General features: G+C 46.2%; 1 protein-coding gene across 1 annotated transcript; it reads right to left on the bottom strand.

The window, feature by feature from the left end:
- Window positions 1–1080: 1080 nt before the first annotated feature.
- On the bottom strand, window positions 1081–10915 carry LOC309365019 (major histocompatibility complex class I-related gene protein-like). Its single transcript, XM_081903117.1, has 7 exons — window positions 10809–10915; window positions 8368–8643; window positions 7500–7775; window positions 3614–3898; window positions 3179–3262; window positions 2506–2541; window positions 1081–1740 (listed from the first exon to the last, which is right to left on the bottom strand). The coding sequence occupies exons 1-7, from the start codon at window positions 10864–10866 to the stop codon at window positions 1709–1711; spliced, it is 1047 nt and encodes a 348-aa protein (XP_081759243.1). The 5' UTR covers window positions 10867–10915; the 3' UTR covers window positions 1081–1708.
- Window positions 10916–12335: the final 1420 nt, after the last annotated feature.

Raw genomic sequence — 12335 nt, forward strand, 5'->3', positions numbered from 1 at the left:
TTAAATATTTTTTCAAGAAACAAGATATAAGCCTAACATTATCAAAACAATTGGTTCTGTACCTCTCGCAGAGCAGAAGACTAATACAACAATTTCTTCCATACATTATCATCATCCACAACATAATAAAACATCAAACATTAAAAACTTCCCGATACAGAAGATCAGCATCCAAACAAGAACAGAGACCAATGTGTCCCCAAAGTTATCAGCTTCCCGATAAATTGACAGTTGGTGCATGTCAGTAATAAGCGTGTTCATTTGAATACTTTATAAAGATATGCCTTTTTTTCTTTTGCTGTGAGCAATTGTGCTACTACCCAAATAAAAGTGGTAATTTCCTTGTGCCATAAGGAGACTGTACTTGTTCATGACCTACTTATGATCACAGGACTCATACACTGGATGACAATCACTTTAAAACAATTCTCTCTATATTCTTGCTTGGAGAAAAGTGCCATTTTATCATTAATTCTTTGACCGGTTCCATTTTGCGCTCATATTTTGCTTCTATATATCTTAAGAGGATGATAACTACCATATTTTTAACTCTATAACACGCACCCGACCATAACACGCACATAGTTTTAGAGGAGGGAAATCCGTAGGCATGCCACCCGTAGGCATTTCCTTCATAACACGCACAGACATTTCCCCATAGTTTCTAGGAGGAAAAAAGTGAGCGTTATGGTGCAAAAAATACGGTAAATTCCTGTAATTACCAACTTTTCAGATTTTTGTAATTCCCCTCAATTTGGCTGATTTGAAGTACGTCAGTTAGGTTGTTTTATTTGTTTGTTTTCAGAAAATGAATGTAATAAAAATGTAAACTGTTCAGATAAAATATTATAAAATAGTTATATAAAATATTATAGTTATATGAAAATACCAATAAAACTGATTTTCAAAAAGGGTAATGCTCATAAGGTTATCACAGAAAAAATGTGCAGAGTTTAAGAACAAATAAATACAATAAAGTGACCTTTGCAGATACCTTTATCTATAAATTGTTTAGAAGTTAGGTGCTGCCATGCTAAAACAATTCCATGCCATGGAACATTCCATGCTAAAACATCAATGGACATTCCTTTAAGGGGGAACCTACATGGAAGACTTTTGTATCTCAAAGAAATAGATGGTGGTTTGTATTATTTTCCCTATCTTGCTGGCACTTCGGCGATTAGCAAGGGCTTTGGGCTTAATTTGGTGCTTACCTGAGACATGCCGGAATTGAGTTCCGGCTAAAAGAAGACCTGAGTCTCTCCATTATCGATCCCTGGAGTTCCCAATAACTGAACGGGGAAGTTCGGTTTAATGCTCTGTAATTTTGCTAAAAGACTTTTTGTGTATGCTGTCTATTAAATGAAAACCCTGAACTTCCCTCCACTTGTGCTGTGATTGCCACCGAACCCCTTGCATGTGGCAAAACAGTATTCAACCCACAATGGACCTTCACCATTCCATCTCTTTTTGATTTTCACTGCAAATGTAAACTTCAGAGGTAGAATATGTGCTTGGCATGCAGAAGGTTCCAGCATCAATCCTCAGCATCTCTAGGCATGGCAACCAGTCACTGCAAACAGTACTTAAAGCTCAATGGACCAAAGCTCTGATTCAGCTTCCTGTGCCCTTATGAAGCTTGTATAATTTGCAGGCAAAAGCTCTGGAGGAGCACTGAAGATTCACAACAGGCTTTTGGGCACCTTCCTCAGCTCTCTGGCACACCAGCAGAATATCTTGCTGCAGAAATGTAAATGAAAGACTGTTGTTAAGCTGGCATGGTGGAATTGTCAGCATGGAGGCCTTAGGAACTGGAAGGATCTAAGGAGCCGTCAAGTCTAGCCTAGTCTTCTGAGCCAGGGCCAACTGAACATCTGCATCACCCCACCACAGCTCAAGTCACATGCAAGGGGCACTACAGTGAAGGAGGTGGTGTGTAATGGAGATAGAATTGCAGGGCTCCAAATGAGGACTCATAAAAGGAAATGGGGTCACATATTTTCCTTCCTGATCCCTGTAAATGGCCTTCAGGCAGACACTGAAACTCTACCAGGGGGTAACAGAGGAAAGCAAATTCTCCATGGAGACAAAAGATAGACAAATCAAATAGGGAGGCATAGGGTGAAAGTAGCTGGCCACTATTATTAATTATTAATTTATACACCACTTAATGCAAAATAAGAGGTAAAACATGTTTACAAAGCATTTAAACATTAATCAGATATCATCGTTCTGCACCAAGATACTTCGTCTCCTTGCCAGTGCTGCTTCTCAGAGTCCCTCCCACATACATATTTTGCACCAGAAGAGTCTCTGCACAGAGACAAAGACCAGGCTGGAGACTCATTTCGCCCAGAACATGTCAAGGATGGGGTGGAAAGAGATGTCATGAGTCTTCTGCAGCTTGAGGACCAGTCTAAGACCTGAGCACCACAATTCTCTCCCTGTCCCAGCCTAGAGATTGGCTCTGTGTTGGAGAAGCATTTCAAAGAGGGCATCACTCACCTGAAGTTGCTCTGGAGCCACCCTCTCGCTGGTTTCCTGAAGAAGCAGAAGCAGATGCAGATCATTGGAGGTGGAAGAGACCCCCACCCAACCCAACCCAACCCCACTCTACTTGGCCTCCCTGAGGTTTGGCAACACTAAACCCTCCCCAGCACAGGCTTCATCAGTTTTTAACAGCCTCAAGTGCCTTACAAGAAGAAGAAGAGTTTGGATTTGATATCCTGCTTCATCACTACCCGAAGGAGTCTCAAAGCGGCTAACATTCTCCTTTCCCTTCCTCCCCCACAACAAACACTCTGTGAGGTGAGTGGGGCTGAGAGACTTCAGAGAAGTGTGACTAGCCCAAGGTCACCCAGCAGCTGCATGTGGAGGAGTAGGGAAGCGAACCCGGTTCACCAGATTACGAGTCCACCGCTCTTAACCACTACACCACACTGGCACTCTTGCTTACCTTGCAGGAAATCAGTCCTTGTGCGGACACAGCCATGGCCACTTTGTTTCGTCTTAGTACTAAAACACCATTCACATAGCTTCTGGGCACATCAGGGGAGATGTTTATGGGTACCACCAGATTTTGATGGGCCACCAGCTATCAAGTCATCAGCTCATCCTCAAAGTCTAAAACAGCATGATCTCCTCCCTCCCTGCGTATGAATTCACAGTTTATACTCACTGATGTATAGTGTGATCCCTGCTATCAACACCATAAGAACAGCCCCAGGCACCAAGATGATCCACAGATAGAATACTTTTGAGGCTGAAATGGAGTAAAAAGAGAGAATGATTAATGGGAACCCTAACAAAAAATACTTCTTCATGCAATATATAGTAGAACTATAGAATTTGCCCCCCATCAAAAGGCAGTGAGGGCCACCAATGTGGATGGCTTTAAAAGATTAGACAAATTCATGGAGGAGAACACTATCGATGCCTACGAGCCACCATGGCTACGCTGTGCCACCACAATTGGAGGCGGTATGCCCATCAACGATACCAGCAGATGGGAAATGCAGGTGAGGAGAATGCAGATTTGTTCAAGTCCTGTTTGGATTTCCCACTGGGGCATCTAGTCACCACAGCCAGCCTTCCTCCCCTCCTCATCACTCACCAGGCTCCTCCCAGGCCAAGTCCAGAGGCTCCGGAAGTCCATCATGTTCCACATGGCACCGGAAGTGGTCCCTATCCTTGGGGTCGACCTTGATGCTGAGCCAGGCGTAATAGGTCCCATCTGAGTTGGGGACCACGTCCCTGCGGAAGGTGTCCTGCTCCCAGACCTCCCCATCCTTCATCCACTTGGCGCTGATCTCTCTGGGATAGAATCCGTAGGCCTGGCAGATAAGGGTTTCCAGCCCATCATAACCTGCCATGCGTGTAACTTTCACCATCGGAGGCTCTGCGAAAAGGACAAAGTTGTTGCTAAAGCACATCTATCAGCACCCTTCCAGCCACAGAGAGGATGGACGCGCTCCTTTAAAGTGGGTGGAGCACTTAATGTCAATTTGACATTCACAAGTATATAGAAAGTGGGTGTTCAGGAAGAGGAATTATCAGGACACATTCTAGCCAAGCAAAAATACTAAGTGGGTGTAAAGTCTTGGAAGGACACATTCAGGTGTCCTGGACCTGAGGTTTTCTAGCTGTGTTGTAATAAGTTAGCAAAATACCCCACCACCTGAAGGATCCCCAAGAGATTAGGAGCTCCCAAGATTGGGATTCCGTTGCTACAAAAGGCAGCAAATGGCATTTCTGCACCTTGCATAGTGAGCCTTCTTAGGGCTTCAGGGAACAGCATCACTGGGTCTCCGTAGCAGAACCGGAGTCAGATCTCTCTGAACCAGTTGACTTATCTGTGAGGAACAATGTTAATCTTAAATCACCCCAGAGTTCCTGATACTTCCACTTACCGCATGCAGAAGATCCCTGGTTCCCTGTCCCCTGCCTGAAACTCTGCCAAGCCACTACCAGTCAGGGTCGATCAGGTGTTGCCAGTGCAGTGTTTGTGGAAACTTAGTGTGCCTGCCAATATATCGGATAGTGCCCATGAAAGGGCTCCATTCTGGGTTACGCCACACACCCCATGGTAGCCATTTTGTGACTGACACCAAACTACTACTTCTAAATTCCTAATGTGCCCATTGGTCCCCAAAGGCTGGCAAACCTTGGCTTAGACCAGGGGTCAGCAAACATTTTCAGCAGGGGGCCGGTCCACTGTCCCTCAGACCTTGTGGGGAGCCAGACTATATTTTTTGTGGGGGGGGGGGGATGAACGAATTCCTATGCCTCACAAATAACCCAGAGATGCATTTTAAATAAAAGGACACATTCTACTCATGTAAAAACACCAGGCAGGCCCCACAAATAACCCAGAGATGCATTTCAAATAAAAGGGCATGTTCTACTCATGTAATTCCCAGATCATCCATGGGCCGGATTTAGAAGGCCATTGGGCCAGATCCTGCCACCGGGCTTTAGTTTCCCTACCCATGGCTTAGACCAGGGGTCAGCAAATTTCTTTAGCAGGGAGCCAGTCCACTGTCCCTCAGACGTTGTTGGGGGTCAGACTATATTTTTTTGGGGGGAAATGAATGAATTCCTATGCCCCACAAATAACCCAGAGATGCATTTTAAATAAAAGGACACATTCTACTCATGTAAAGACACGCTGATTCTCAGACCATCCGCGGGCTGGAATTAGAAGGCAATTGGGCTGGATTCGGCCCCTGGGCCTTAGGTTGCCTACCCCTGGATTAGACAATAGGGAGTTAGATGGACCATCACTGGTAATAATAATAATAATAATAATAATAATAATAATAATAATAATAATTTATTATTTATATCCCGCCCATCTGGCTGGGCCTTCCCAGCCACTCTGGGCGGCTTCCATAAAAACCAAAAATACAGTAAAATCACACGTTAAAAACTTCCCTGAACAGGGCTGCCTTAAGATGTCTTCTGAATGTCAGGTAGTTGTTTATCGCTTTGACATCTGCTGGAAGGGCGTTCCACAGGGTGGGCGCCACTACTGAGAAGGCCCTCTGCCTGGTTCCCTGTAGCTTTGCTTCTCGCAATGAGGGAACCGCCAGAAGGCCCTCGGTGCTGAACCTCAGCGTCCGGGCAGAATGATGGGGGTGGAGACGCTCCTTCAGGTATACTGGACCGAGGCCGTTTAGGGCTTTAAAGGTCAGCACCAACACTTTGAATTGTGCTCGGAAACATACTGGGAGCCAATGTAGGTCTTTCAAGACCGGTGTTATATGGTCTCGGCGGCCGCTCCCAGTCACCAGTCTAGCTGCCGCATTCTGGATTAGTTGTAGTTTCCGAGTCACCTTCAAAGGTAGCCCCACGTAGAGTGCATTGCAGTAGTCCAAGCGGGAGATAACCAGAGCATGCACCACTCTGGTGAGACAGTCCGCAGGCAGATAGGGTCTCAGCCTACGTACCAGATGGAGCTGGTAAACAGCTGCCCTGGACACAGATTTGACCTGTGCCTCCATGGACAGCTGTGAGTCCAAAATGACTCCCAGGCTGCGCACCTGGTCCTTCAGGGGCACAGTTACCCCATTCAGGACCAGGGAATCCTCCACACCTGCCCGCCTCCTGTCCCCCAGAAACAGTACTTCTGTCTTGTCAGGATTCAACCTCAATCTGTTAGCCGCCATCCATCCTCCAACCGCCTCCAGACACTCACACAGGACCTTCACTGCCCTCACTGGTTCTGATTTAAAAGAGAGGTAGAGCTGGGTATCATCTGCATACTGATGAACACCCAGCCCAAACCTCCTGATGATCTCTCCCAGCGGCTGCATGTAGATGTTGAAAAGCATGGGGGAGAGGACAGAACCCTGAGGCACCCCACAAGTGAGAGCCCAGGGGTCTGAACACTCATCCCCCACCACCACTTTCTGAACACGGCCCAGGAGGAAGGAGCGGAACCACTGTAGGACAGTGCCCCCAGCTCCCAGCCCCTCAAGACGGTCCAGAAGGATGTTATGGTCGATGGTATCAAACGCCGCTGAGAGATCCAGCAGAACTAGGAAACAGCTCTCACCTTTGTCCCTAGCCTGCCGGAGATCATCAACCAGTGCGACCAAGGCAGTTTCAGTCCCATGATGAGGCCTGAATCCCGACTGGAAGGGATCCAAATGGTCCGCTTCTTCCAGGCGTGCCTGGAGTTGTTCGGCAACCGCTCGCTCTATCATCTTGCCCAAGAATGGAAGGTTTGAGACTGGGCGATAGTTGGCCATTGTGGCCGCATCTAAAGATGGTTTTTTAAGAAGCGGTTTAATAACTGCCTCTTTCAGCGGGTCTGGGAAGGCTCCCTCATGGAGGGAAGCATTCACCACCCCACGAAGCCCATCGCCCAGTCCTTCCCGGCTAGCTTTTATAAGCCAGGATGGGCAAGGATCCAGGAGACAGGTGGTTGGTTTCACTCGTCCAAGCAGCCTGTCCACATCCTCGGAGGTAACAGATTGGAATTGATCCCACTCAACTTGACTAGACAGAACTCTAGCACTCTCCCGCCCTGGCCCTGCTCCCACGGTGGAGTCTACTTCTTCCCGAATCTGAGCGATTTTATCTGCAAAAAACTTTGCAAAATCATTGCAGGAGAACATGTGGCCCGTACTGGGCCCCGATGTTACAGGTGGTTCCGCTAAATTGTGAACCACCTGAAAAAGTCTCCTGCTGCTGTTTTCTGCAGATGCAATGGAGGCGGTGAAGAAATTCTTCTTCGCCGTCGCTATCGCCACTTGGTAGGCTCGACGTTGAGCTCTAACCTGTGTCCGATCAGATTCGGAATGAGTTATCTGGTAGAAAACAGGATGGTGGTGGACCTAGTTCAGGGAACTCGTGGCCCTGCAGATGTTGCCGCACTACAACTGCCCTCACCCTTGACCACTGGTCATGTTGACCAGGGTTGATGTAAGTTGTGGGTCCAACAACATCCATTCCACAAAGGGAGCTGACAGTTAAGTCTGCTTTCCCATCCGCACCTTTCCTCATCAAAACCTCCTTTCCACACTCCAAGAGTTTCGGCATCCACTCAGGGCACTCCTTTTCCAGGTAGAGCTTGAGGCGTTGAGACCAGGCCAAGTCAATCTCCCACTTCCTCTTGATAAACTGTGCAGGAACGTCCGTCGCTGTCCAGGTGAGGGTCTCCTTGTCAAAGCTGAGGAAGTCTTTCCCGTCATAGCCATATTGGGAATAGCCTCCTCTGCGGCCATCTTCACCAACCTCACAGCCATACGTCAGCTGCCAAGTGTGGAAGCCTGAAAGAGAAACATCAGGGTCACAGTAGGATATGCTCTTCCAATTTTCAGGATTAAAAATCCTTCTGATTTATGCTGGAAATGTGGGAAAGGAATGTCGGGATCTGCGCTCAGCCAAGCTGATAAAGCTCATCTTCCGGAATCGCCCTCCTGACGAATAATTAACAACCTGAGCCTTTGTTGAAGTCTCAGGCACATTCCATTCAGCAGAGAATCCAAAACGGAACGCGGAAGTGATGAGATTTATGGCTACATGCTATGCTTTATTTCTTACTACGCAGACAGCAAAGAAACATCCTCTCCCTATGAAAGCAGAGAGCAACTGAAACAAAGGAACAAAAAAGGATACAGGAAACCAGTAACGTCATATCCGTCTCCCGTGAGACTTCCAACAGCCTGAAAGGCCTCTGGAATGTAAACAGAGTCTTGTGACTCCAAAGCACTGCTTAGTGGCAAACAGAAACTAACAAGGAAGAGTCCTCTGTTTCTGCTAAAAGTTCCGGCAAGGAAAAAGAAAACACTGTTATTTTGGATAAAAGACTGCACCTTTATCCCAAAACTTTCAGAGGGAACTCTCTTAAATGCTGCTCACCTCCACTTTGGTTGTAGTACTTTTGCAGGTACTCCACATCGTTGCGGAACTTCAGTTCAGCAGTCTGTGCTCTCCAAGTGTTTATATTCCATATATGAGGAATATGATTCACAGCATCTTTCATCCATGGGACTCCAGGCACCGCCTGCCTGCTCTGGCTGTCATAGTAAGTAACTCTCTGGTCATCCACATATGCCACCCCAGTGAACTCAAAAAGTCCTCTGCTGGGCTCCCAAACTGCAGTGAACCAGACACGCATGGTGTGAAAGGAGAAGCCTGGAAAGGAAGGCAAAGTTAGCGGGTCACAGAATCACAGAATTGTTGAGTTGGCAGGGACCTTCATGGTAGCCAACAGTTGCAGGGGGGAAGTCAGGCTGGCTAAAGCTCAGAATGAACTGAGGTTAAAAGAGAGGTTAAAAATAGTAAAAAAGGTTTCTTCGGCTGTGTCTGAAGTAAGAGGAAGAACAAGCAAGTGGTAGGTCCTCTGCGTGGGGAACACAGAGAAATGTTATTGGGTGACAGAGAAAAAGGTGGAACTACTCAACACCTACTTTGCCTCTGTCTTGACCCAAAAGGAACGCGATGCGCAACCTGCTGATAACAGAGTAAATTATGTAAGGAGGGAGCTGCAGCCCAAGACAGGAAAAGAGGTAGTAAGGGAACAGCTAGTGACTTTAAATGAATTCAAATCTCCAGGGCCTGATGAACTGCATCCAAGGATACTAAAGGAGCTTGCGGATGTAATTTCAGAGCCTTTATCTATTATCTTTGAGAATTCTTGGAGACCAGGTGAGGTCCCCACAGACTGGAGGTGGGCAAATGTCCAAAGCAGCGCACGGAAACACTGTTTACTTTCCCGTCGGAGTGCTACCTATTTATCTACTTGTACTTGGCGTGCTTTCGAACTGCTAGGTGGGCAGGAGCTGGGACTGAACAACGGGAGCTCACCCCGTTGCGGGGATTCGAACTGCAGACCTTCCGATCGGCAAGCCCTAGGCTCTGTGGTTTACACCACAGCACCACATGTGTCCCTTGAATAAAAGGTAAGAGCATAAAAAACGGTATCATCCATCAGTGCCATATTAGGGGGGGGGTGTTATTGCCCTGGGTGGCACCTCTACAGGAGTGCCATTAAGCCTTCCAGCCTGTGTGTGTATGCAAAAGCACATGATGTGTGTGTGCCAAATTGGCTCTTTGACCCGGGCGAAACAAAGCCTAGTTCCCCCCTTGTTCTATTACCACATCCTTATTACGATCCATTTGGGGGTCAGGTGTGCAGCATACTTTTCAGAAAGATCAGCGTTTAGGAGATCAACCATGGAGGTGAGAGGACTGAGGCTCAGCAGCACCCCACCACCAAATTAAAAACCTCCCTTGCATTTCTAACAGAGGAACCGTATGTCTGAAATTTCCCAGACATACAGTGATACCTCGGGTTACAGACGCTTCAGGTTATATACGCTTCAGGTTACAGACTCCACTAACGCAGAAATAGTACCTCGGGTTAAGAACGAACAGAAATCGTGTGGTGGCGGCGCTGCGGCAGCGGGAGGCCCCATTAGCTAAAGTGGTGCTTCAGGTTAAGAACAGTTTCAGGTTAAGAACGGACCTCCAGAACAAATTAAGTTCTTAACCCAAGGCACCACTGTACTATATATTTGGAGGCTGGGACAGAAATCTCCTAAATGTCCAGGAAATCCCAAAAGTATGGTAAGTGGCGATTTTGACCATTTCAGAGTGGGGGCGGGGAGCTCAAGAACCTCAATTTTTTAAAAAATAATATTTATTCAAATTTTAGAGATTACAAAGAGAAAATTAGAAAAAACAAAAAGAGGAAAATAAAAAATACAGAAAAAATACAAAGTTAGAAAAAAAAACAGCTGAAACCTTTACATAACTTTCTTTCCTTTGCTTATTTCCTTGACCTCCTCACACCTCCCTTTTTTGTATTCTAGTTCAATTAGATATTTCAGCAAATCCTTTCCAGCTTTGTTTTTATCCTAATAATTTATCTTAATATACTGTATATTAGGAACAGTATATTAAGAACCTCAATTTTTAAAGCGATTTTGCAAAAAGAAAAACCTCAACAACTTTGGCCGAAAACGCTCAACAACTTTTCTGTCCGAATGTACATTTTCTGAACTACGGCAACCCTGGGTACACGCGGATGATTTTAAGCAGGGCGGGCAGAAGACTATTTAATGCAGCAAAAAGAGGAAAGAGACATTTCGTTGCTGTGAACGCCTTCAAAAGCTCTTGCTGCTGAGTGTGAGGCTACTGATCGGTCGGGAAAATATATTCAGGGCTCAAAATGCGTCAAGGCTGCTGCTTAGGGATGGGGCAAGCAGGGCCACCACGGCAATCTTACTCCCTTCTTTTTTTCTTTTTGCAAGCCAAGGCGCGGAAATCCTTTCCATGGGTGTGGGAACGGTACTCACCTGAGCAGCTTCCCAGCAGGACGGCAACAGCCGCTTCCAGGATCAGGAGCTGCCGCATCTTGGATCGATTGCTGTCGCAAACAGCCCCGTCCGTGCAATCGAGAGCAGCGGCTGATCTAGAGCAAGCGCCGTGATTGGCCTAGAGCAACACATCCGACCAATTAGAAAAATGAGCTCGGGTTTCGGCAGCGGTTTCTGGGCGGACGTCGCCGCGGGAGGCTGCGAAGCGAAAGTGAACTTTTTGGCGATTATGCAAATTCCGGGAAACGCGGAGTAAGGGGGGGGGGGCGGCGCTTGCAATTTTCGGTGTGTGTACGCACATCATTCTTGGCGATCGTGTGCAATTGCTGGAGAAGCAAGTCCGGAGTCAGCCTGGCAAGAAAAGGGGGGAAACCTTTAGGGAAGTTTTTAATGTTTAATAATAATAATATTTTTTTATTTATACCCCGCCCTTCCCGGTTCAGAAAACCGGGCTCAGGGCGGCTAACAACAAATTTAAAACACATAATTGATGCAGCAAAAAACAGCACAAAATACAATATAAAAAGTGAATAACAGTAAGCTCAGAATTCAAAAATCAATTTAGGGGGGAGGAATGTTTTATCCTGTTTATTCTGTTTTTAATCTGTTGGGAGCCGCCCAGAGTGGCTGGGTAAACTCAGCCGGGTGGGCGTGGTATTATTATTATTAATAATAATTATTATTAATAATTATTAATAATAATTATTAATTATTTAAATATTAAATAATTAATAATAATAATAATAATTACAACAACTACAACAATTACCACCCCTGCCAGGTAAAGAGGAGGCGGCTGGGATTGACTCAGCAGGGCCCTCCGGTGTCCCACCTGTGCAACTTCCAGGAAAGGCGCTTGTCAGCCAAAGCAGAGAGAATTGGAAAAAAGGGGGAGAGCGCGCGACGGTCCAGCAGCTTTTCTGGGCTCTATTTGGCTGCTGTTCATAGGAAAGATAGCTTTTTAAAAATAGCTTTTTATTATGATTTTTAAACTGTTATTCTTATCCACTCCGAAGTGCAGTGACAGGGTATTGCACCATACCAAATACCAAGCAAAAAGGTAATACAGTGGTACCTCTGGTTAAGAACTTAATTTGTTCCGGAGGTCCGTTCTTAACCTGAAACTGTTCTTAGCCTGAGGTACTGCTTTAGCCAATGGGGCCTCCTGCTGCTGCTGTGCCATTTCTGTTCTCATCCTGAAGCAAAGTTCTTAACCCGAGGTACTATTTCTGGGTTAGTAGAGTCTGTAACCTGAAGCGTCTGTAACCTGAAGTGTCTGTAACCTGAGGTACCACTGTAAATAACAAGAAAAGGAAAAGACAAGCCGTGAGTATAAATCAAAACATCTAGATTCAAAGTGTAAGAAATCCCACCAATTGTCATAGCAACGTTCTGGATCCTCCATCACCCTAGAAACACACAGTTTATTTGTATCCCCCCCTCCCCCAAACAATAGCCAAAATCCACAAGTTCTTTTTCCACACAGCCATAAGGAAGAAAAATCCT

The sequence above is a fragment of the Podarcis melisellensis genome (assembly GCF_964234715.1).
Source record: "Podarcis melisellensis genome assembly, chromosome: 2".
Taxonomy (NCBI): Eukaryota; Metazoa; Chordata; class Lepidosauria; order Squamata; family Lacertidae; genus Podarcis; species Podarcis melisellensis.

Coding starts and splice junctions, on each gene's coding strand:
- LOC309365019 (XM_081903117.1), bottom strand. CDS start 10,866: ATGCGGCAGCTCCTGATCCTGGAAGCGGCTGTTGCCGTCCTGCTGGGA. Junction 7,776..8,367: donor GTACTACAACCAAAGTGGAG/GTGAGCAGCATT, acceptor TTTCTCTTTCAG/GCTTCCACACTTGGCAGCTG. Junction 3,263..3,613: donor CTTGGCCTGGGAGGAGCCTG/GTGAGTGATGAG, acceptor ACTCCATTTCAG/CCTCAAAAGTATTCTATCTG.